General features: G+C 34.0%; 2 protein-coding genes across 2 annotated transcripts; both read right to left on the bottom strand.

Moving 5' to 3' along the window:
* Positions 1–463: 463 nt before the first annotated feature.
* On the bottom strand, positions 464–1,718 carry LOC122306216 (protein FAR1-RELATED SEQUENCE 5-like). The gene is made up of 4 exons (XM_043118653.1): positions 1,614–1,718; positions 1,458–1,529; positions 1,245–1,356; positions 464–1,161 (listed from the first exon to the last, which is right to left on the bottom strand). The coding sequence occupies exons 1-4, from the start codon at positions 1,716–1,718 to the stop codon at positions 464–466; spliced, it is 987 nt and encodes a 328-aa protein (XP_042974587.1).
* Positions 1,719–22,158: 20,440 nt separating this feature from the next.
* On the bottom strand, positions 22,159–26,345 carry LOC122306860 (wall-associated receptor kinase-like 22). Its single transcript, XM_043119383.1, has 3 exons — positions 25,234–26,345; positions 23,794–23,919; positions 22,159–23,440 (listed from the first exon to the last, which is right to left on the bottom strand). Exons 1-3 carry the CDS (start codon positions 26,126–26,128, stop codon positions 22,275–22,277), a joined length of 2,187 nt encoding a protein of 728 aa, XP_042975317.1. The 5' UTR covers positions 26,129–26,345; the 3' UTR covers positions 22,159–22,274.
* Positions 26,346–27,480: the final 1,135 nt, after the last annotated feature.

Here is a 27,480-nt window from a genome sequence, read left to right on the forward strand (position 1 = left end):
GTAGATCATACTTTTCAAGTAGTTGACCCCAGCTCTCTTCAAAATCTATGGTGGTCTGTGAATCATATAATGCCGAATGAATATCAGTCTTCAACCCAAGGTTGAATTTGGCATGCGATCCTAACTTCTCAGGAAGTTTGCGCATGATATGCCATAAACAATATCTATGGCGAGTTTCAGGGAATACATACGCAATCGCATTCTTCATTGCTCTATCTTGGTCGGTTATGATAGACTTCGGCACCCTACCCTTCATGCAATCCAACCACATCTGGAACAACCAAACAAAACTATGTGTGTCCTCGCTTGATAGCAATCCCGCCCCGAATAGTATGGACTGCCCATGATGATTAACACCCACGAATGGAGCAAAAGGTATACCATACCTATTTGTTAGGTACGTTGTATCATTCGATACAACGTCTCCAAAATACTCGTAGGCGGCTCGACTACGTGCATCAGCCTAAAACACATTCCGTAGCCTTCCCTCATCATCCACGTCCATATTAGAAACGAAGCCATCATTCTGATCTCTCATTCTCTTGAAATACTCATTAAGTGCATCACTACCCCCTTTGCCCAACCTTAAATATCTAGCTTTGTCAATGTAATTCCTACAATCTTGCTCTTGAAAAGCTAGATTCTCATAACCCCCCGCGTCAACAACAAGAGAATAAAAGTTCTTATTCATTCGTATACCGGCTCTATCATTCAGCTCCAAGATCCTTTGACTGTATTGATCTAGGTGTTTGTGAGATTGCAATAGTCTACTTTTCTTGGGGCTCACAGTAATATGGTTGTGAGAATTCTCAGTAGTGGTGAAAACCCATTTCCCATTTTTGTTCAGCGCTGCATTTACCTTAGCCTTATAACCCGTTTTAGTGGTTGCCCGTGGCTTCAAGATATTACTGTTTGGCTTAGGATGGTACTTTCCACCACGGGCACAACCAATGATCAGATACACAGGTTTCCCATCATCATCTCTTTTAGTCCTCTGTGTCCTTACACCAAAACCCTCTTGTTTGGCATACTGCTTATAATACGCCACAACCTCTTTCTCACTGTCAAACTCCAACCCGGATCTTGGTGGTTCAACTTGTACCTCATCATCCCGGACAACAGTGGTACCCTCCAAATCTTCATTTATGTCAAAGAACATTTCTATCAATGGAAAGATAAGGATGAATTAGCAATAATTCAATATTAGAGTCATTAAATAAGGCAAGCATATAAAACGGTAATACCATCAGCATCATGACAACTTCCAACATTTTCTTCAAATTCATCACTATTTGGTGTAACTGACGCAGGGGGCGTTTCTTGCCTCAAGTCCTCTGGATTACTCGAAGACTGGTACTGAGTATAATAGCAGCACGACATTAGAACAAATCAGCTATCCTCAACCAAACAAATTAACATGTACATTTTAGGAATTTGGGTAACAAACAGAAATATACCCGGAATGAATCTTCAACTCTAATAAAATCTTCCAGATTACTCGCCAGAGGGTAGGGCATATGGTGAGGATGCTGCAAGTTTTATGCAATTAGTTAGATGTATGAGCACGTCAAATACACTTTATTAAAAATTCTATCATCAGCCTACCTACTCACATGGTCTAAGTTTGGACCTCCTAAGCCATCATTTTGATGCATGTAAACTAGCTGTGAAGTCGACGTTGAAGGCTTGGGTGCCATTCTAGCTTCCTCTTCCCCCATTACACTAAAATTAAGATGTCTTCAAATTATTTAAAGTCGATGCACATGATGTCAAAGCGGATTATATGAACATTAAACACTCACACTTAATAAACTGTTTCCATTTATTGCATTTTAACTCTTTAGGTTTATAAGATAGTTATTAATGCAATGTAATTCAATAACGACAAAACTCCAACACAAGTTTATCTCTTTTACCTTTAAAAAATTACAGAAAAAATTAATGTATACATTTTGTAAGTTAGGTTCTGAGATTAGTATTGGCAAATTCAGGATGTTCTCAGTATTGGCAACTAACCCAACTAACCTATAAGACTTCAAGTTAACACTAACATTATAACATATTGCATAAATGGAAGTAGTATGATACGAAATATAAGAGTAGCATTCGGCTTAGAACTTCTAGTGATGACCACTGCCTAGAATATATATATTTTTTATAAATCTAAACACAATAAATCAATAATTAAAATTTTGGTAAATACTCAGAAAGTGTGCAAAATAACAAACAAACAACAATTTTTTTAAAGAGTATTACACAATAAATCAATATAGACTAGTTTTAAAAAATAACTAGATAGTGTGCAAAACTTCAAAGGTCTCAATAATATCCCAGAACCTTGGTGCCAGATTTTAATGTGTACAAAGTCCCATGATACTAAATCTTATATCAAATAAATAAATAGTTTATATTTTTAAATAATTTTTTCGAAGATCTTGCTATATTGAGTTACAAAAATTACAATGAGACTTTATTTTAAATTTGTTGTATTAAATACAAATTCAAGAACTTTTATTTAAATATTTTAAATAAAGCCTCATTTTATTTTATTAGAATTATAATGATTCACTTAAATTTTACCTTAAGTCTCAATTTATATTAAGTTGTCCTAGATGCAACCTAAGCCACTAGCTCGCTTTGAGGGTAGCAAGGTTGCTTTGAGGGTGGCAAGGTTGCCTTGAACTCCTTGGTCCGATCTTCAATTTTTACTAAATTTTGGAGTTTGATTTTAAATTTTGGAGTTTGATTTTAGATCTTAATTCTAAGTTGGAGCTAACTTGACTTATCTTTGTAAACAAAACCAAACAAAAAATAAAAATAGAAAGAAAAACGATTAACAAAAAAAATTGTTGTGAAGATCCCAATCATCATGACATATAATAGAGATTAGTGTTTTTTTTTTTTTTTTTTTAAAACAAGCCAAACTGAGCATTTTATTATCACCATCAATCATTATAGAGTTATTCTAGTGCTACAATATTACAAATTTCTCTTGGATAGTCTTCCATCCATACACATTTAGTAGCAAGACGTACAAATTAACGTGGGAGGAGCAGTAGAGATGTAGAACCACACGAAATGGAAATTGGGTAACATAACATGATCGAAAACATTTCCCCCGGCTTCCCTCCCACACCACAAATACAACTTATATATATTACTTTTTAGCTTTTTGTCTACACTAAACAGAGAGCACCTTTATTTTCTAACGAGCATGCATTTCCCTTACAATGCGTGCAAAAGATTAGCAAAATTAGTCCGAATGCGTGCAAAAGATGAAAACACTGATTCTCAATACAGGAAAAAATAAAAAAATAAAAAACAATGGAACGAGCTACTTGAAAGCAGAGGACGAAACCAGACGTCAAAAGCCATGCAACATTGTTTTTTAACCATGCCCTAATCCACAATATCTACCTCACAAAACCCAAAACTCATCTCTGTGTACACAAGATAAACGTAACCATATGGGAGTTCATTGGTATAAAAATTTTTTACCTTCGTATGAGCAGCGGTGGCGCCGACGAGGGAGGGGCGTGCTTCGCAGATTCAAAAAACCCACCGGTTGCTTTGTTATTTGGTTTCCCAAGGACCGGCAGCTCTGTACAGACGAAGTACTGTGCTCGACATTTCTGGGCGGTGAGACGGCGTCGTTGGTGGTGCTGGGCGGAGGAACCTGTCACGCGGGCGACGAACGGGGGCTTTCGCGGGAGGATTTCAAAATGGAAAAAGCAAACCGTACTGACCCTGATTGAGCTGAAATATTGCATATTTTAGCTATTTAAAACCAATGTATTTTAAATTCATCATGACATTATTATTGGTTTTAGATGAAAAAATAGTTAATAAGCATAAATACGAGTTGCGATTTTTAATTGATTAATATCATGTTTATGCTTAATTTTATAACTATGATTTAATGGAACAATATTTCCTCACATATATAGTTTATTTGTGATAATCTATTTTTCTTTTAATTTATGTTTTTTAGTATTCTTTTTATTTTCAGTTCAAATAAATCCAATTGGAACTGTTGACGATGAAGAAGAGTACCGGAAGTTTCTTGTTTCTGTTCTACATGGTGGAGATGGTGATGATCAGCCAAATCAAGAGAACGAAAATTTTGATGATGAAGATGAAGATAATGATGCTGATTTTGAGATAGAGCTTGAAGAGTTGCTGGAGAGTGATATAGATGAATGTAATGGGAATAAAACCCAAAAGGAGAACATGGGAGCTGGACGACGGCCAGAGACTGCCCAATATAAAAAGAAGCTTTCAGAATCAAGATGGGGAATGGTTAAAACCATATACATGCAGAACCACACATTCGGACAAACACTCACACGATGCACTCACATGCAGAGCAGGACCCACTCACACAATGCAGCTCACATGCATCACTCGGACAGCAAAAAAGTAACACCAACCATGCAACAGCAACTCATTCGGATCACACCAAGCTGCAGAAAGCATTCAGACAGCAACCATGCATGGGACCCAGACACACACACCACAGCACTCCACTCACACGCTGCAGCACTCACACATGCACTCGGCTGCTGCAGCACTCACACATGCATGACAGACATTCATCATTCTGTGAGCCACGGCTGGACGGAAAGGAGAAAACGTGGGAGAGTGATGAGTGGAAAATGCCACAGCTGAACGTGGTCATTAAAGAAAAGAAGAGAGAAAGGAATTGGAATAATCTGATTGGAGGGCAGCCAAGTGATTAAAGGAGTGATGAGAAGGAATCGGTTTGGTAGAGTGCATGAATATAGAAGTGATGTGTGGGGTTGGTTTGGTAGAGAAAGAAAGTGCCGAATGGTTTAAAGGAAAGAAAGGATCAAAGGCAGCAAGTGGAGTAGTTGGCTAGGATTAATTATTCAATGCATGATTTAAGAGGGACCAACCGGTGGGTGCAAGATTAAACAACCAATTAAATGATTCTTCAAAGCAAGTGGAGTGGTTCGGCTCTTGCATTTTCTTTTGCTATAAATTGAGACCGGTTGAGGAGTAAAGGGGGGAGTCGGGAGTAGCTTAGAGTTTTGGCTTTGAAGTTTGAAGTTTGTTTTGTTTTCTTTCATTTTGTAGAGTAGCTTAGCTTAGGTTTTATTTATTTTCCTTCATTTGTTTTCTTTTTCGTTTAAGCAAAGAGTGGAGTAGTTTTCTTTTTCATTCAATTTCCTATTTTTATGATCTAATTTTCATTTTAGCTTGAGTTTTATCTTAATATTATCATGGATAATGTTTGGAGTTGTAACTTTTATTTTATTTTATTTTCTTTTCAGTTTTATGTTATTGTGTGGTTTCATTGTATTTTATTTTTATCCTGAACAATATTTCTATAGTATTTGTAATAAATATGTTTGGCTAAATTTTCATACTAAGGTTAGAGGTGAAATTTAATGATTTACATATTGTTTCCGAATCGACATAAAATCTATTTTGCGAGCTTGATTGATTGAAAGATTTTATTTGGGTAATTTGATTATCTATATACTCGTCTTGATTCATTGTGATTTCTGAATACAGTGAATGCTTGAGGAATCCCTGTGGTATTCAAATAGATTTGTAAATGATTTAATTAATCAATCATTCACACTCAATCATAAGCATCTGTTTTTCTTAATCTTAAATGCTAAATCTTCCAATTAAACGGAATCATTATTCTAGTTTAATTGAAGTAAATCAATCGGAAACAATATTATAAATTATTAAACGGATCCTCGAAACCTTAGGTTTTTTTTTTTCCATTCGTTTTATCATTTCAGTTTGATTCATTTGATCAATTTCCTTCATTTGTTTTTTTTTTTTTCGTTTAAGTTTTTGCATAGCAAGTTTATCTTTCTTGCACTTTCTTTTGGTTTTTTCGTTCGGCTACAGCAGTAGCTTAGCTTGGAGTTTATTACTTGCTTTCATTTTCATTCGGTGTTGCAGCAGCTTTATTTCATTTTCGTTTCAGACAGTATCTTTATTTTTATTCGGCTGTTTCTTCGTTTTATTTTTCATGGTTGATCTTCATTCTATTTTCTACAATTTACGTTTCAGTTTTTATTTTGTCATTACTCAAATTGGATTTATTTTTTTATCGCCAGAAACATCGTGTGTATTTAATTTTAGAAACTTGGGTTGTGGAATGAGATTTAATTTATTTTTGGATTCTAGATCGATGCAATATTTTGTGATTGATTGTTGATTTCACTGTATTACTAGTCGGATTTAAATTAAAAATAGATTACGGTTCTTGCTCTTGTTTTGTTGTTGACGTAAGGCACAACAAAAGCTTGAATGGGACGTGATTTGTTTTGGATTCAGAAAAAGGGATTGAAGCTTTTGCTCTTGTTTTGTTGTTGACGAAAGGCACATCAAAAGCTTGAAAATTATCAAGGCTTCTCTCGTTTGTTTGTTAATGTGTGTTCGGCTAGTAAAATAGAAAATCCCTTAGGAAAATATTGCAAAACTTGAGCTTAACCGTTTTATCTTCCATTTATCAATGCCTTGACTGGATTGGTAATCGAGAAAATTATCTGGAATCCGAAATAAAGAGAGTCTCATACCCAACCCAAGCGTTCGTTAATTTGTTTTTCCAATTTCAATTTCGATTATCTTTTTGCATTGCATTTTAATTTTATTTTCATCTCTTATAATCGACACCATGTTACCCCAAAAATCCCGTATATGCTCTGATAACCCTTTGTCCCTGTGGAATAAGATCTTGGACTTATCCTTGATACAACTTGACACTTCTGCACTTGGAAGCACATTCGAAGTCGAGTCAGACCCCATCAAAAAATGCACGTTTTGACTTTTTTTTTTTTTTAAAAAATATTGGATGCCACGTATGGTGTGCAAGTGTGCTCTGCTATAGTTGTGGATCCGTAGTATTACTCATCAGCCAAAGGCCTAACAAAAGGTTCTAAGCAAAATAACGTTAACACCCTTTGAACTCAGCTATTTACACTACAGCATAAAAGGATAACAGCAGCATGTTTCAAGTCTGGATTGGTTATACAATATCAAAAATTTCATCTCATTTTATCTCAATTCATCATTATAATTTTTTCAAATTCTCATACAAAATATAATAAATAATTTAACTTTTTCAAATTTCAATACAAAATTAATATTAAAAAATTATATTATAACAATATTTTATTCATTAATATTTAAAATATCTCATCTCATCTGTGTAACCAAACGGGGTCTCAATTCTTCATGCTATAAAATCCTCCCGCAAGATGGAAAATAGATGTTGTCTATTCCCAGCTTGGAGAGATAGAGTAATAGAATATGAGATGGTAAAGTTTTAGTAAAAATGTCAGCCAACTTAGAGGAAGTGGCAATATGAACTGTCTGAATAGAGCCGTCTTGAATCTTGTCTCGTATCAAATGGCAATCTAGTTCAATGTATTTAGTGCGTTCATGAAACACTGAATTAGCTGCTATATGAAGAGCGACCTGATTATCACAATAAAGAGTAGCTGCTTGTGGATGAGAAATTTGGAGGTCAACTAAGATGTATCTTAGCCAAGTAAGTTTAGAACAAGTGGTGGCCATTGCACGATATTCGACTTCTGCCGAAGAACGAGAGACTATGGTTTGTTTCTTTGATTTCTAAGAAATAAGATAATTGCCCAGTAGAATGCAATAACCAGTCACAGATCTGTGAGTGTCAGGGCAAGAAGCCCAATCTGAGTCACAGTAAGCTCGCAATTCCAAGGAAGAACTAGCTGAGAAGAAAATCCCTTGACCTGGAGAGGATTTGACATATGTCAGAAGCTTGTGCCCAGCATCCCAGTGTACATTAGTTGGCTTATCCATGAATTGGCTTAAAGTCTGGACGCTATAACTAAGATCTGGGCGAGTAATTGTTAAATATAACAACCTTCCAATAAGTCGTCTGAAAATAGTAGGGTCATCCAAAAAATTCCTAGTTTCCTTGTTGAACTTAACATTCCAATCCATAGGAATCTTAGAAGGACGAGAACCAAGAGTTCCTGAATCTGCTAGGATGTCTAAAGCATACTTGCGTTGGCAAATGTAAATGCCCTTAGAGGACCTGGCCACTTCAATCCCAAGAAAATATTGCAATGAACCAAGATCTTTTATCTTTGATCTTGAATTTATTATGTAAGAAATCTTTAAGAACAGCAATAGAGGTCATGGAAGTGCTGGCAACAACAATGTCATCGACATAAATAAGAATGGCTGTAAAAGATTTAGCTGTATTAATGGTGAACAAACTTTAGTCAGCTTTCGACTGTTGAAAACCAAAGTCAATATGAGAGGTAGAGAATTTTGAATACCACTATCTTGAAGCTTGTTTAAGTCCATACAAGCTTTTAAGCAATTTGCACACTTGATTAGGACCTCCTTTGTTGTAACCAGGTGGCTTGTGCATGTAAATCTCTTCTTGTAAATCCCCATAAAGAAAAGCATTGTTCATATCGAATTGATGCAAAAACCAGCCTTGAACAGCAGCAATAGAGAGTAAACATCGCATAGTTATCATTTTAGCAACAAGAGAGAAGGTTTTAGTATAGTCAATTCCTTCTAGTTGTGTATACCCTTTAGCTACCAACCTAGCTTTGTTCCTTTCTACAGTGCCATTAGAATTAAATTTCACTTTATAGACATATCGGCAATCTATAGCAGTTTTACCAGGGGGCATATTAGTTAATTCCCAGGTATTGTTTGCCTCCAAAGCTTGTAACTCAGATTCCATAGCTTGGCACCATTTAGGATCTTTCACAGCTTGAGCATAGGTAGTTGGTTCAAAATGGGTGGAAATGGAGAAAGAAAAAACTTGAAAAAGTGGAGAAAGTCTCTGGTATGAAAGGTAATCAGAGAGAGGAAAAAAAATACCTGGTGTGTGTTGGCACCTTAGGGCAAAATTGAGTTGGAGAGTTAAGTTGGACCTGCTCACAATGAAACTCTTGCAGATATTGAGGTGCCTTTCTAGTTCTAAGAGACCTGCGAAGTGGAGCAGAATTTGGTATAGATGGAGTAGGAGTAGAAGGATTACTAGCTAAGTGAGAAGTAACAAGAACAGGAGAAGATGAAGAAAGGTCATGATGGAGATTGGAAGATGCTACAAGAGTGTCTAAGAAAAGGTGAGGAAAAATTCTGTTGAGTAGATATGGGCTGATCAATATGGTGGGAAAAAAGCCAAGAAGGAGAAATATCATTTTCAGAGGAAGAAGGAGAACTAGAGTTGTTTTGAAAAGGAAAATTTGATTCGTGAAATACAACATCACGAGATATGAAGAGTCTGTGATTATCAAGGTCCAACAACTTATATCCTTTGACTCCAAAAGGATATCCAAGAAAAACACATTTCTTTCCTCTAGGATCAAACTTCCTCTGGCCTTGAGACAAAGCAGTAGCAAAACAAAGGCACCCAAAAACTCTTAAATGGTTGTAGGAAGGTTTAGTGTCAAAGAGAATTTGGTAGGGACTTTTGTTATCTAGTAAAGGTGTAGGAGTTCTGTTGATCAAATAAGCTGCAGTTAAAATACAAGTATTCCAGTACTTGAGAGGAACATTTGACTGAAACTTCAAAGCTCGGGCAGCATTCAAAATGTGTCTATGTTTTCTCTCTACAATCTCATTCTGTTGTGGGGTCTCTCCAATGCTTCTTTGTTGAATAATACCTTTACTAGCAAAAAATATTTGTCATTTGGAACTCCCCTCCATTGTCACTTCTAAGAATTTTAATTCTAGCCCCAAATTGAGTCTCAACAAGATTATAAAAAGACTTTATACATTGCCTAGTTTCAGATTTGGTCTTGAGAAGATACACCCAAGTACTTCTTGAGAAGTCATCAACAATGGTAAGGAAATACTTCAAACCATCATAAGCAACAGTGGAATAAGGCCCCCATATGTTGCAGTGTACCAATTCAAACAAATATGATGATTTATGATTATTGAGAGGAAAAGAAAGATGACTTTGCTTTACAAGATGACAAACAGAACAAGGCATTTCATTGTCATGATCAACACTATTTCTAACAATAGGATCATCAATTAACTTCAATTTAGGATTAGAAAAATGGCCTAGGCGACAATGCCAAAGACCAGAAATAGATAAGCTATCTACGCCAGCAGCAGAAGCAAAAATATCTTTGTCAAAAAACTTTGAAAACTTGTTGGAAAGGATAGAAGGACCAACAGCAGTCTGCAAAAGGTGATAAAGTCCATGCTTAACTTCACCCATCCCAATCGTTGTCCAAGATATGAGGTCCTGAATAAAACAAGAGTCAGAGAAACAAACGACATAGCATGTGAGTGATTCTACAAGTTTCTTTGTTGATAACAAAATGAAAGTGAAAGAAGGTACACAAAGAACATCTGTCAAGACCAAAGTGTTTGAAATTTGAACAACACCAATGTGTGTTACTGGAACATCATTGCCATTTGGCAACTTAACAGTGTATGGGACCTGTGCAGTCACTGTGGTCAATAAGGAGGTGCAGCAGACCATGTGATCTGTTGCACCCGTGTCAATAATCCATGGAGTGTTAGCAACATTGGAAGATTGATGAGTATAAACTGATAAACAAGTTGGAATACTAGAGAGTTTGGAAGAATTTGAAGGACCTGCTCTTGGTTTGAAAATTGCTTGTACATTATTGGTAGAGTGTGGAGTTTGTGAAGGATCCTTTTGGTGAAGAAGAGCCAACAACTGCTGATATTGCCCCTTGGTTAAAGCCACTTTGGCTTCATCATTTTCCTCTTGATCAGCACTCACTGAATTGGCAAAAACTGCAGTGTTCTTTGACTTAGCATGAAGCTTATGCCAAGGAGGATACCCATGAAGCTTATAACACTTTTCCATTATATGTCCAGTCATATTGCAATGAGTGCATATCGGTGCTTTAGCATTCCCAACCTTAAAACAATTTTCAAACAAATGTCCTAAAACCTTACAATAAGTCCAATAAGGCTTGTTTTGTTTGCAATTAGTAGCAGGTTTTGCTGAAAATTTGTTATTTACATAATTCCTCTTAGTGTAAAGAGCCATAGAGTCAGATGTGGGGGCTTGAGAAACCATCTGATGTTGCCTCTCTTGCTGTTGGACTAAGGAAAACACCTTGTTGACAGGAGGTAGGGGATCAAGTAGCATAATCTGATCTCTAACATTACTGTACACATCATTTAATCCCATTAAGAACTGAATCACACAATCTCTCTGATATCGGTCCAACAGAACCTTCAGCTTTCCACAATCACACTCAGGGATAGAATCATACACCAAGGGTTCATCCCACAAAGTTTTAAGTCTACCATAATAAACACTGATTGAATCTTGTTCTTGCATCAAACCAGCCAAAGTCTTTTCTAATTGAAAAATTCTAGGACCATTTTGTTGAGAATACCTGTCTTGTAGCTCCACCCATAACTCCCGTGCATCATCCATGAAAATAAGAGTTGATTTCACCTGGCTGCTAACTGAGTTCTGGATTCATGAGACGACCAGATCATTACATCATTCCCAAGCATCCAGTAGAGGGTCCTCTGGCTTCATGGCTCTCTGAAAATCTCCATTGATAAAACCAATTTTGTTCTTGGCCATAAGAGCTCTATGCATAGCTTTGGACCAAGGAACGTAGTTTTCAGTGGTCAAGAGATCAGTCACTAAAATGATTATTAGGTTATCTCCATTATCCAAACGGTAAGGGTTTGTAGGGTCGTTAAAATTTAAGAAGCGTGAAGAGGGATTGTTGGTGTCTGAATCTCGCTGTGATGCCATGTTGGAAAAAGCAGAAAAACAGGTGCAGCAGCAACAAAGAAAAGAAAATTGTGTATTATGAGAAAATGCCCTAAATCGTATTGAAGAAGAAAAGGGCACGAAAAATCTTATCTACTGAGAGAGAGAGAAACAGAGTATATCAACTAAAGGCCAAACAAAAGGTTCTAAGCAAAATAACGATAACACCCTTTGAACTTAGCTATTTACACTTCAGCATAAAAGGACAACAACAACACGTTTCAATTCTTCATGCTGTAAAATGATGCCAATTCGAAATGGGGTGGGTTAGTTTAGGAAGGCATTTTCGTGCATTTTGGCGCCCGAATGATAAAACACCAATTGCATCGAACCACTTACATTGCAACAAATTGTTTAATATCGCAATAAATTTTTCGGTTGTAAAAAGTGAAATAATCACTGCAAAAAGCTAGTTATACATTTTCACTTTTTACTTAAGTGGGGTAGAGCGGAGGAAATGCTGGCCTTACCCACCCTCCGCTCCCGCTAGGGGTATTCCTTGTAGGGTGGGGCGGACAGGGGTGGGGTAGCGGGGCGCAGGCTCCCGCTGCCCACCCCTAATCAGAATTACTGGAAAATATAACTTATTGCGGTGATTTTATTTTCAACAATACTAAAATCGTTGCAAATGATCTTTTTCTTGTAGTGGTGACAATTCCTCTCAAGAAATAAATAAACAAAAGTTTCATGTTTGTTTGAGAGTCCTAGTTGATGTTTAATAGGAAAACAAAGTATATATAGCAGTTTATAATTTAGAATATATCATAGCAACAGCCACAAAAAAAAAAAAGATTAGGATACCCATGAAGTGCATGCTAGCTAATTGCATACACAGTACTGCGATGTTGCTACAAAAAAACTGCTTAGTTATTACTAGTTATTTCTTGTACAAATGATTATTTCCTGCTAAAATATTGAAAATCATGACTATTTCTTACTAAACATTAGCATGAAATTATAGTAATTTTTACATAAAATAACTGGTAATAACTGAGCACTTTTAGTAGAAAATAATTATTTTCATAGGAAATAACTAAATAATTTTCTTGTAGTGTATTAATGGTAAGTAGGACATGTGCATGATGTTATTGTTTGGACCTGAACGATTTATAATTTCTTTTACCAAATAATCACTAAAAACAATCTTACTTTGAAATTACTTTTCTGTTGACTAAAATTATTAAAATGAGGCTTTATGCATGAGATCATAAGTAGGTATACAAAGAGGCACGTACGTTACACGGGAGATCAGACTAAAATGTATTTTTACTTAATGTTAATTGATCAATATCTATGTATTTAATCTCCTCTGCATGATGATGATCAGTACTAGAAGTGTCTGTCTGTGGTGCGTGCAGTCTAGCTAGCATGCAGTGCCCTTTATTAAGACAAAAAATCCACAATTGAGTGTGACCTTCGAGAATCGAGAGTCAAGTGGAAGTTAGAAATTTAGAACGGACAATATTTTTCATGGACTTTGTCAAGGCCAGAGGTTGAGAAGGAAAGAGTATGTTCTATGATTGGCCCTCGTGAAATGAAAATCAAAAGATTATTATTTTTTATGATATTTTCTTGGTACTTTGTCAAGTCTAGAAGTTGAGCGGAAAAGGATACGTACACTCATGTACAAGATGCCCCGGGCAAGAAAAACAAAAGATACTTCATTAATTATCTTGTTGTTTAATCAACAAACCCCGATCAAGCCCAAAGAACTTAAAAAAAAAAGATCCATGACTTGCAAAAGTTTAATAACCCAAAGTACGTACTACACAGCCCTACTAAAGCCTGAACGAATAATTATATCAGCCTATAATCACCTGTTGAAAAAGTCTTTGCTTTTGTAAACATAACCTATTGGCCGGGTGACTTCTAAAACAATCAAGGGTGTCTAGCTGATAAAGGCCGTCGTGGTTATCGAAGTTGGGGATATTGAGGTTGTACAGCCCACTTTGCCACCTTATGCTAAGGATGGATTACCCCTGCTACAACCTAAAGCGGTTTTAGGTTCACGATGGGTACAAAGTGCAAGTGGGCGGGTCAAGGAAGTCTTGATTCGCTGGAATATTTTACCAGCAGAAGATGCCACCTGGGAATCACTTTCAACTATTAAGGAGCAGTTTCTTAACTTCAACCTTGAGGACAAGATTCTTCTTGCAGGAAGGGTGAATGATACGATTATGCATGAAGCAACGCCACGTAGGAGCATGAGGGCTACTAGACCAAACATGTAGCAAACTGACTATGTAGCTTGACTTGGCAAGCTGAATCTCCAATATTATATTTCCATGTTTGGATGCTATTTTATTTTCTTGTTAGTTGCTCTTTCCTTATACTAGATTATTTTATTTCCTTGTTGGTACTCTTACTTTATTCAGACATTATTTAATTTCCTTTTGATGTAATCGGTTTATAACAAACCGTATAACTTTTTGGAGGAGTTTATGCAATCAGTTATTCAGAAAATCTTGGTGTTCTCAATAATGTGAATTGAGAGAAGGTCTCTCTGCACCGTGAGCAGAGAATTCTGGTGTTTGTACCTATCATGACCACACTGAGTTTTAAACCCATCTTTTGCTAAATTTGTTGCTTGTGCAAATGCTTAATTCATTGACCACAGTAACAAAATTATCTGAAACACCAATCGGAATGTGCAAAAAGTATTTTCTGTCTAATTATTGTTAAAAAAGATTTTGCTTCTAATTCATTCGGACTTTTAAAATTTCTCTTATTGTTTATTGAAATTTCAATTGTTTATAAAATGATAGATCAATAATGCTACTTCATCACTGGAAGCTTACTGTTTGTATGACCTTTTTGACATACGTAGCATCACTGCGAGATGACACTTGATTCATTAAAAAATTAAAAAATATTTAAAATACAAACACAGAAGGTGTAGATGGAACTTAAGGTTTTAATCTTGAATGAAAATGCTACTCCATCTAAGGATGTAGTAAAAATAAATTCACAAACTAACTTGATTTAATACAATATATTTACTTCATAATAAAAGGAACGTTACAATATATTTACAAATTTATTTTTATAAAATTGTTTTATAAATAAATTAGTATTTCTCTTTCCCTTATGAAATTGTTGGAGAAGACACATTAGATTATAAAATGTTTACATATATTGCATTTTTAGTCCATCTTTTACATCTTTGACCCGATGGACTAAATAGGACTTGATGGAGTTGCAGGTTGTCATACAGTTTCTTTAATTGTCCCCTGAATGGTGGGTCATGGCTTGTGCATGCAGATATGCAATGACATATACCTAATTATCTGAACTTGTATATTCTGCATGATCAACACAGATTATATATCATGATTTTTAAAAAGAGGACGGTACTCCAATTTAATTGAATACCCTCACTTAAGGTGGATGAAAACTGTAGTTACAGTTAGATACCTAAGGTTACATATAAGCTTAAAATTCCAAAACCAAGTCTCAAAATGAACTGTATTAAAACAACTCAATTAAAAGAAAAAAAAAACACTTTCCAAAATACAACGAACCAGAAAAAGCATGCTTAACAGAGCATTTTGTGAAAGCTATCTAACTTCTTTGTAGAGAAGGAAAGATTGTTGATCAAGTAAAGAGCATCTCCCCGAAGTTTCAAGATGGTTTAAAAGCATTGCCAGATAGTCCCATAATTGGTGAGGTACCTATTGTCTCTAAAGTTTTTAAGTTTTTAGTTTATTCGGGGAACTGGATTGATTCTTGGAACGACATTTGCAAATAACTAGTTGCCTAATGATCCGTTATTCCTTCCTAAATGGGGCAAGATCCATCTTAATTTGTTTCTTCAAATTTACTATATGAATATATTTATTTACTTAGGGGATAAATTGGTTATATTTGTAAATGCAAAAATTGGCTAGGATGAGATGACTAAATGATAAGGTTTATCTTATCATTATATTTGTAATTGTTGGATGAATGTAAAATAATTATCGACTTTATCTCTAAACAACATTGAGTATATCTAGAAGTCTTAGAAGTTGTTTAGATAAGTCATTTATGTAAAAATTGAGTCCATAAGGATCTGTATTTATGCAGAATAGAAACTGAACAGAAATCAGTCACTGCAAAAGAGAGTTATGGCGAAATGCCAGCAATCCGTCAGGAGACGTCTCGTGACAGATTCTATCTATCAGCTAAATCTTACTGAAACTTGAACTCTTTCCAGATTGTTTATTTAAGAGATCCTATTGGTTAGGATATGTAGAGATTCAGATCTATATATTTTATAGTGCACTTTTTAGTGCATATTTTGGTGAGAAAATTTCTTAGTGAATTTTCATATTTTTGATCTCTCTTTGAGTGTGATTGTGTTTCAAGTGTAAAAGATCATTGATTGGATTTCAGTTACTGGAGTTCTAGGAGGAGAGGCAATATTTGAAGATTGCTAGAGGTTTTGGCTGCTATTGTGGTAGAAGACAAATAGGTCGTTTGTTTGGGTAAGGAAGAGAGTCAAATTGCAAAGGTTTTGTAATTGATGATTACTTGTAATTGATTTTCTAATAATAAGATTGACTTTCCTGAGTTTGGCTGCCCCGTAAGGTTTTACCTTTAAAGAGTTCTTTAAGGGGTTTCCCTTTATAACCAATCATTGTGTTATGCAAGTTTTCTTATTTTCTTTAAGTATTTGATTCGTTTAATAATCATAATATTGAAATTTAACCAATTTGTTTAAAAAAATTGGTAGACAATTTCATGGTTTTACAGGTGTACATTAGGAATTTTAATCGGCATTAGAGCGTGGTTCACTCATCCGAATGTGATCTGTGCCCTTGTCGATCATGTCGACGTCATTATATGTCCCACCACATTTTGATGAGGAAGTGAGAATTCATACGTTTATAAGGAACCAACTATTGCTTTAAAAACTATAAAAAAGGATCGAGATAACTTTTCTGATGAAGAGAATTTAAATGATAAGGATATAGATATCATAGCAAGAAAGTTCAGAAAATTCATGTTTAATAAAAAGTCAAGTGGAAAGCTAAAAAGAGGTAAAGAATTTTCTGCTAAGAAAAATGAATCTGAAAATTGGAATAAAGATAAATACGAGAAAAGGGACAAAGTTGAAGTTTCATGAATATTCTTGTTATGGTCACATAAGAATTGAATGTTCAAATTTCAAGAAAAGTAAATGAAAAACAATGAATGTCACACTTAGTGACAGATTAGATTCTGAAAGTTCAAATTCATCATCTAATTATAAAAAATCTTTTGTAGCGTTTTCTACTATTGTCAATGATTTTCCCGATATTGCACTAACAAAATTTGAAAGTGATTGTGTTTACAGTGATTCGGATGTATCAGTTGTTGATGTTGATCAAGAACTAAGTTTATAAGAAGCCTACAATAATGTGTGTAAAGAAGTGGTCAAATTAAAGAAACTCACTAAGAAGCTATACAATAGGCTTACTGCTATGGAGAATGAGAAAGATAATCTCTCTGAGGTATTAAAAATTTCTGGTGCTGAAGTATCAAAATTAAAATATCAAAAGGCTACACTAAAAAAAGAGTTGGAAAAGTTTTAGGAGTGCCAGGAAAAAACAGCAATACAGAAGTTAGAAGAGATGTTGAGTTTTCAAAAGGTGGGAGTAGTGATAAAACTGGCTTAAGGTATACGACTTCAGAAGGGAAAGAAAAACTCGTCTCATCATTCATTGCCCCTACATCTAAAGATATTGTTTTTGTTAAATGAAGTCAAGGTAAAAGTGTTCAAAATTATGCTTTAGCTAAGCCAGTTTATTCAAAAAATATGTATGGTAATTTAACCACAAAAACAATGAAGAAAGGTAAATATGATGGGAAATAAAATTCCCACTTGTCATAATTGTGGTGTTGTTGGTCATATAAGACCACATTGCTTTAACTTGAGTCAAGTGCAGAAAATTGAAGGTGAAAGAAATCTAAAAAGGAAAGGAAAGAGTCTAGAGAATCAAGTTTGTGATATGAGTCAACAAATCAACTTCTTAAGTCTCAAACTTGGTGAACTAGCAAATTTTTGCTTTCAAAATAAAGAAAAGATCATACAAAGTGGTGTTGATGAAAAAATAGGCCAAAATTTAAAATAAAGTTGGTGGTCAAAGAATATGCTATGTCACATTAATTGATAGGACTAGTTGCATGTTCTTGCATTCTTTATATTATTGCATTAGTCTAGGACATGCATTTTTTTTCTGTTTTGCTTTTATGTTTCTTTTTTTTTTTAATTAAAAAGATATATTTATTCTATTTTTTCTGGTTTGGTTCAAATTTTTTAAGGAAAGTGTATGCTTGATATGTCAAAATTTGAGCACTTGTGTTCTCACATGGTAAATTCTTGAACCTATGCATCTCTTTATTTTGTGCAATTCACTTTGTGCATACTAACCCTATGGGTCATCTTGTGAAAGTTCATTTACAAAGCACTGTGAGAAGCTTATATGTATGCATATAATAATTAAAATTTATATTGTTTAATGAGATGCTCATCATAGAGGGAGTTCATGCCTTGAATTGACTAATACTAGTTAAATCTAGTACATTAATAAAGAGATCTCCTCTTACCAAACACAAATAATTGATCCATATAGAAAAAGTAGGTGTTAAATCATTGCAAAAAAAGACAAACACCATACACGAATCTATTCTCTTAAGTCTTTATAGAAAAATCGTTGCTCTATTTATTATGAAAAAAGATTAGCAACAAAAATGGACGCAAACTAGTGTTTGGAGGAGATACTCATATATCTAGGCCCTAGCATAAAGTTTGACTTTTAAAGTGAGTAACAAACTCTTGTGAGCATCTATGAGAAGAAAATATTCAAGAATAATATTATAAAAATTTATTGAAAGGAAAAATAAATAAAGAGTTACCATCTTATATAAGTTTACTCACTCACACACTCACATGAACTTTGATATTGATGATCTTATAAGGAATGGACATCCATGGTGATTGTTGCAAATAAGAGAGTGTACTCTAATGAATTTGTTTTGTGAGTGACACTATGTTTGATTTGAGATGCTTCTAAACATGTTATTTTCCTCATTGTTTATATATATAAGAAAAAGATTAATTTTTTAATTTTTTCTTATTTTTTATTTACTTATTATTTTATTTAAAATAAAATAAAGTGATGAAAATATGAAATATAATTTTTGGTTGGGTAAGTGTTGTATGTTGGTTTAAGTCTGGGACTTGGTTTCTGATATATTAATATAAGTCCCAGTGGGACTCTATGGCTCTAGGCACGCGCACGGTCCTTAGTTACTTAAGTGACTTAAGTCACACGTCCAGGCCCGAGTTTATTTCTCTAAGTCCCCCGATACACCGCTCACGGCACTCTCCATATACGAAGCCCTAGTTGCCCTCATCTCATTCACATCTCCGTCGATTTTCTTGGGAGAAATACTTGGTACCGAGTATTTTAGTATACGATTCTCCATCATAGTAATACTCCTATTTTTTTTAAATCTTTTTCCTTCTCTAAGTCTAGGGCACGGTGCATATATATGGAGATTGGGATTTTGGTTGTTGTTTTGTGATGTTGGGGCTAGAATACCTTGGATACTTGAATATTTATTCATACAAGATTATTTTATGCATTTATTTAGGACGATTTTTGAGTGGGTTCTTGGCCTTTGTCATTTGGTTTTCATGTTATGCCCACCAAGTGTTTGATTTTTTTTGTCTCAACCAAGTTGTCTAAATCATTTGCTCATTGTTTGACATACTCCTCATACATCAGGTGCATTTAATCCATGAAAAGTTGAGACACATGAGAGTTATTCATCATGTCGTTCTTAGTGTCTTTATCTCGGCACACATAAGTGGTATATATTCTCTTATGAGTTTTGTTAGATTAGTGGGAAAAAGGGGGAGTATTGGAAGAGCAAATTGAAATATTTTTTTATTTTGGTATTGTGAAATTTTGGGGGAGTTTGAGTAAGTGTGTGGTTAAAGGGGAGTTTAATGAATTTGCTTAAATGAATTTGTTGAGGGGGAGTTGAATGATATTTGTTTATTTTTACTGGACATAAATCTGATGTTGAACTAGAACATGCTTAGACTTTGAAATAGATTTTAAATCTTGTGAATGATGATAGTACTAATCTTAGTTACTGTTCTATGTCATTATTTTTTTTTTTTTATTCTTGATTATTTGCAAGGAATTTCTACTTGGTTTCTGATTTGTAGTTTGTACTTTTGACAGGTTTTATATTACATTCATCAAATTGGTTTTGTCACCAATCCACCAAAGGGGAAGATTGTAAATGCAAAAATTTGTTAGAATTAGATAACTAAATGATAAGGCTTATCTTATCATTATATTTGTAATTGTTGGATGAATATAAAATAATTATCGACTTTATCTCTAAACAACATTGAGTTTATCTATAAGTTTTAGAGATTGTTTAGATATGTCATTTAGGTAAAAATTGAGTCCATGAGGATCTGCATCTGTCCAGAACAGAAGTTGAATAGAAATCAATCACTGTAGAAGAGAGTTATCGCGAAATGTCAGCAATCCATTAGGAGACGTCTCATGACATATTCATCCGTCAGCAGAATCTTACTGAAACTGAAACTCTTTCCAGATTGTTTATTTAAAAGATCCTATTGGTTAGGATCTGTAGAGATTCATATTTGCATATTTTATAGTGCACTTTCTAGTGCATATTTTGGTGAGAAAATTTCTTAGTGAATTTTCATATTTGTGATCTCTTTTTTAGTGTGATCGTGTTTCAAGTGTTAAGGATTGTTAATTGGATTTTAGCCACTGGAGTTCCAGGAGGAGAGGCAATATTTGAAGATCGCCAGAAGTTCTAGCTGCTATTGCGGTAGAAGACAAACAGGTCATTTGTTTGGGCAAGTAAGAGAGTCAAGTTGCAAAGTTTTTGTAATTAATGATTACTTGTAATCGATTTTCAAATAATAAGATTGACTTTCTTGAGTTTGGCTGCCACGTAGGGTTTTAATTTTAAAGAGTTCTTTAAAGGGTTTCCTTTCGTAACAAATCATTGTGTTATGTAAGTTTGCTTATATTCTTTAAGTATATGATTCGTTTAATAATCATAATATTGAGATCTAACCAATTTGTTCAAGAAAATTGGTAGACAATTTCATGGTTTTACACGGGTATATTGAGAATTTCAAGATTGCCTATAATTTCTTTATTCAACTAGGTCAAAACATCTTGTAGATATGCTTAAAGATTGTCATGTTTTGATAACTCATTTGTGATGGTCCTCACTACATGATTGAACTTAATATATGGTTGAGATAGACAAGCATGCTTAGGTTTTTTCTTCCTGATCTTATCTATCTCTGATTCTTATACTTCTTGATGATATGTATTGCAAGAATAGGCTCTTATTTTGGAGGACAATGTGAGAAGCATGGAATGTTAGTACGTGTAGCAGGAGATAACATAATGATGTCTCCTTCGTTTTTTATCTCCCCCCAAAGAAATTGACGAGGTAGGCTAGAGAACTAACCTTCATCTTCTTAGAAGATCAATAAGAAATAAGGAAAGTCTAATGTGTCTTGCTCACAATTTGATTTTGTCAAAGAAAAATTTTTCTAGTGGATTATTTAGGGAGATATTGGAAGGAATAATAGACTTGTGAGCATTGGGCTCCATTTGGTGATGTTGAGATGAATTTAATATGCATTTGCAATTCTATTACTATGAGAAATTTCTTGGAATCAGAGATTGCTAAAGTTCACTCACAAAACTCTATTGTTAACTCCTAGCACTCTGTCCTTGCTGTTGCTGATTATACATTTGCATTATAGACACTTATAGACTATTTTCATAAGGAAAACACATTGAAATTTGTGACTAAGAAAAAATCACCACTAATGAAAAAATGGTCAAAATAAACGAATCGAGTCTCTTTTGGATTATATGACTGACATGCTATTGCAACTTATTCTTCCTAAATCTGTGTCCAGTGCATTATTACATTGGTGTGAAATGGTAATTCTAATGATTTTCCAATATGATTTGAAGTTTTTGAGTCTTATGAAAATCACATCCTGAAGTTCTGAATTGCTATAACTTTCAGCTAATTAGCATTTACAAAAAATCATTAAGGGCTACTGAAGAGAGGGTGAAGAAACTCAAGTCTCAGCAGAAAGTTGGTGGTAATGCCGAAAAATCATCTTGCTTCATGTAAAGCAACATCAATTCTTCTTTTGTTATTTATTAATTCTAAACTACAGTAAACACTTAGAGGGTAATATGTTACAGAAGATACGTTTTTGTTTTTTGATTTTTTTTTCTTTTTTTTTTTTTTTGAATAGAGATAAGATCCTAGAGCAGCTTGAGGCCTCATTTTATTTATATAGAAAAATAAATGCTTATGAAAATGAAAAGAAAACTGGATGTCTATGCTTTATACTAACATAAGATGAAGCTTACAAGATGAAATTGAACAAACATTTATAATAGGACACAAATCAATGTGTAATATCACTTAATGATTAAGTAGATAATAATAATGATTGTGAATCTAAAGATGAGGTCACATCATATTGCTCTGATATTTCAGTTTCGACATCTTCAATCTCTCCATATTTTTGCTTAAGGTTAGAAGCTCTTTGCGACATTTGGATGACCTCCAATTCCATTGCAACTTCTCTCATTGTAGGTCGTTTCCTTCCTTTCAAGTTCAAGCATCTTTTCGTAAGGTTTGCAACCGTAATGATTTTTTCTTTTTCCGCTTCCTTCAAAACTTGACTATCAAGGATGCCAAATAAATTGTTCCCTTCCATCGAACTAACAAAAAATGTAGCTAAACTTTTAGTATCTCTCATTCCTGTTGATGAGATAGCTTTTTCTCCCGTTAAGAGCTCAGCAAGAACAACACCAAAACTATAAACGTCACTCTTATCCGTAAACTGGCTTGACTGAAAATACTCAGGGTCTACATATCCAAAAGTTCCATGTACTAGTGTGCTTAGATGAGTTTGATCGATATTAACATATCTTGAAATTCCAAAATCTGCTATTTTCGCTCTATACTTCTCATCTAAGAGGATGTTTGTAGACTTAATGTCACGATGGTAAATGGGTGAAGAAGCTGCTGAATGCAAGTAGAAAAGAGCCCCTGCAACTTCTATAGCAATTCGTAAACGCATATCCCATGTAGGTGGAAACTTCTCATTTTGCCCATTGAGATATTGGGCAAGAGTTCCATTAGAAATGAATTCATAAATTAGAAGCGGAACTTCCGTCTCTAAACAACAGCCAAGTAGCTTAACCACATTTCTGTGATTAATTTTTGAAAGAATCACGACTTCATTTATGAATTCTTGAAGTTTCTCTTCATCTATTATGTTGGACTTTTTAATTGCAACAATTCTTCCATCTGCCAACATACCTTTGTAAATAGTGCCTTGTCCACCATGTCCAATTATTCTATCTGCACTAAATTGATCAGTGGCCTTCTCCAATTCCTTTGAATTAAATAATTTGATGTTCTCAACATTGTCTTTGTTGTTTGTAGATAGTTGTTTCTCTAGCAGTAGTCCACCATTTTGTTTGAAGAATTTCTCCTTGCGTTTAACCCTCCTCCTTTTCTTTATCACTTTGTATGACCACCATCCACCGAAAATCAGAAATAATACACCAAGACTTGTGCTAACACCTATTTAACTCAATGAAATAGATAGATGTTACTCCTTGCACTAGTGCAAATGGTAAAATAATAAAATTGCTGATTAGAAAGACATTTCTATGAATGCTAAAATATTGCCAGACAAATTATGTTGTGCACAAAGTAGGTTCACGTAAACCTTAATTATTTGCATTGAAATGAGTTTGCCAATACTATATATATATTGTCATTTTTAAAAAAAATTGCTTAATTCTTCGTGATTAATTCCTGTTCTTTCTTTCCTTTTTTATTGAACTTATTAAATGAATGGAATGAAAAGAAACTCCTCTGATCTATTTCAAAATTAATATATTGCAAATTATAGGACTGGGAATTAGATATACCTATGATTATGAAAGGCTTCTTGCTCTTATAATTAGAAGGGACACAACGGTAATAGCCTTCAGTATTTTCACAGCGTTCTTCATATGCACATCGGTTGAGGTGAGCGCTTGCACATTCGTCAATATCTGCCATTGTAATCGAATGTATTAAAATAGAAATATTCTATTTCTATGATTTGATGTATTTCGTTATATTGTAAAATTATTTTTATTATAAAATAGATCATCTGATAAATCATACGAAGTTATGTTAGTAAAAAGAAAAGACAGTTGGAAATTAGTCTAAAAGCAGCCATTTATAATAATATTGTTTCGGGCGACTCATGCATGGGCACAGATCGAGTACTCCAGTGATCTCCGAGTCCCAAGTTAATTTTCATCTTAATTAGGTGTGCATCCAAGCGTGTATATATACAAGCAACTACTACGTATAATTAAATGGAGTATCCTATAATTCTATAATTCTTTGGTTGCTCGAATTTCAAGTAGAAGAGAAAATCATGTGATACGTATAATTAAATGGAGTATCCTATAATATTATTATTTATTGATGTCCGTATAGATATTTAGGATAATATTAAATAAATAACAAATACAGTAGATCGAGTTCACTAATTCATATGTCTCTAGCTCCTATTTGATATCATTAAATTTTGAAAACAATTAAAAAAGATTATAATCCAACTTTGAGATCAGAGGGCTTGTCTCCAAATAAATACAGGTATCTTTTGCAAAGTCATACAGTTATATATATATGATGGCTGACGATACCTGCTTGGGTTGAATGGTTTGTGGTCATATTCGAAATCTAAACAAATGAATTAGTAAAAAGATGTGTACAAACTTCGTTAATAGGAAAAAAAACAAAAAAAAAAAAAGGGTACTATATAATACATTTACAAGCTGATATGAAAGATATGTATAAGTTACACAAAATGACTTAGAGATGTTTGAGGATTGAGATGTGTTAAGAAATTTGTGAATAGAAGTGAATATTAGTAAAATGATTTAAGTTAAGATGTTTTATAGGTTTTGGGAAATAAGAAAAAGAAATTGAATAAAAATTTTATAAAGTTAAATATTATTATAATATTATTACTATTTTGGAATTTGAAAAAGTTATATAGTTTTTTGTGTTTTGTTTTGAAATTTAGAAAAATTGTAATGATTAGATGAAAAATTTTAAATGTTTGTGTTTGAGAATGAAATTATAAGAAATTTTTAGATAATAAAAGATAGGATAGTTTGTATTCCCAAACAAATCCTAATCCCCAATAAAAATCATTTTTAAAAAGATTATAAATCATGTCAATAAAAAATTAACTATGCTTAAATTTATTGGACACCTTTTTAGTTTCTATATACTTTAAGACTTGCAAATCAAAAGACTTCAAGAATTTAATGGATTAAATAGGTTGTTGCGAAAGAGATATAATATACCTCGACATCCTCGAAGAAGGTAGGGATTTCCTCTGTAGCCATTGTTGCACCGACACCTAGGAGCACTAGAGTCTCCAATCCTCGTGATCTGTGGTCGAGAACAATAATAGGCCATTGAGCTATTGTATTCCAATATTGCCGTCAAGTTTGAGTTTTTCACTGTGGGAAGAGAATAGAGAGAAGCATTGTCAATCCCCCATTCTAATACTACTGGAACAGACATATTTGGATTCGGCTTTGTGAATTTGGTCTCAAACCAATTCCGGTCTATCAAAAATGCGTAGTTGCACTCATCACTACGGCCATTATTTTTTGGCTCTATAACTGTAGAGAATGCATGGAGATGAGAAGGGACTGCAGTTTGGCAACAGTTTGTGGCGTTGCAAAAACTTCCATATGTGAATGGAGCTTTGTCACAAGGGGATTTGCACCCACCATATGAAATCGAGGGATCGGGAAAAATGGACCGCATGGAGGCATCGTTGTGGCAACCCATGGCAACGAAGTTGTTGTTGATGTCGGAGAAGAAGAAAGGAGCTTTCGCTAACTCCGAATTATTTGTGCTCTCCATGCCATTGGTACAGCTCGAAAATATGGGATACTCGACGCGAACTGTGGATGCAGTTATGTTAATATCCAGCACCTCTCGGTTGAACTTCTTTAAAAAGGGTTTTAGAAATCTCGGATCATAAGAGTCATTTGATGATTTGCAAACTATCTCAAACCAATCTCCAACGTAGCAACCATTTCCAATTCCAAAAGGGTATGGAATGCTTACATTCCCACAATCTTCTAGACATGAACTGTTTATTACTTCTGATGCCCGCGCGAATGGATTAACTGAGCACATGATCACTAACACAAGCATCCGAAATAATACCATTTGCAATTCCATGATCAAGATCTCTTTCAATGATGATTTTGATCAAGATCTCGATCGATGGATTGGTTTTATATTGTACGTAGTACTTGAGATATTTCAAATCTGGAAGTTGCCTTGAAGGCCGAAGGTAGTTTGAAAGAAAGTTCTCAGATACAGGGAAAAAAAAAATTAGGCTTTGAAATGAATTTGAAAAGCCAAGTCATGTTCTCTCTCTCGAGGCTAGTTTTTTTCTTTAGCGTGGAAAAATCTTTGCTGCAACTGTGCAGCTAGCACGTCTACTTTTGATATTCACATGTAGGTCGCCTATCCTCTCGGCCTCTCATACCTGATCTTTAGTTGGAATATTGAATTAAAGACCCACTGTACGTACGTCGTATATATATATATATATTCATGGTTGGTAGGCCGCCGGCTCTATTAATACGTACTAATGATCCCGGGAGGTTTAATTAAGTCATAATATTTGACTTTAAACTCCGAAGTGACTAATAAGCAAGAGATAGTTAATTACGATGATCATTACAAAATTTAGACGTTCCATCTAATAAATAATTATTATGAAATTTATCACTTAAATATACTTTTATGATAATATTACTACTTATTATATATAATTTAGGCTTATCATGTTTGACCCATCTTATATAAAAATTTTAAATAAAGAGAATTAATGGTGTGGAGATAACCTAATGATCTCCCAAGATCTCTCAGTAGCCACGGCCCTTTAGGTGGATTAATTATTTCATTTCCTTTATTAATTAATATTTTTTTAATAAGTCGAATTAATCCGCAGCCAATCATACTGATTACCCATCAACTGAATGTTAGAGACTTGATGATTAATTTTCTATCCACGGCATTCCTTTTTCTTTCTTTTTATTTTTTTGTTTTTTTTTTTTTTTTAATTTTTCCCGGTCAATGCATTTGCCTGTGATGAGAGTTTGAACAATGATACAATCTATTCGTGTCGATTATGTTCGAAAGTCTTCACGCGTTTGGTCCCAAGTTAATACAGTGAAATGTGTTGACCAGGAAAAAAAACGAAAAAAAACAAAAGAAATGCCTAGAAAATTATTAATCATCAAACGCGTTTGATAGACTTTGACATTTTGTCTCCTCTGTTACCTACAAACTATATATAAGAGATGTTAGGAGATATCAGGTCTCATATCACTAATTTTCTTTATTTAAAATTTTTTTTATATATATAAATTGAGGCAAATATGATAAGCTCAAGTTATAAGTAATAAGTATCCAAAAATAAATATAAGTGGTAAATTTCTTAATAACTTTTTATTCAATAGAACTAAATTTTGTAATGATAGTAATAATTAACTATATATTTGGCTAGTTTCAATATATCT

The sequence above is a fragment of the Carya illinoinensis genome, chromosome 4 (genome assembly GCF_018687715.1).
Source record: "Carya illinoinensis cultivar Pawnee chromosome 4, C.illinoinensisPawnee_v1, whole genome shotgun sequence".
Taxonomy (NCBI): Eukaryota; Viridiplantae; Streptophyta; class Magnoliopsida; order Fagales; family Juglandaceae; genus Carya; species Carya illinoinensis.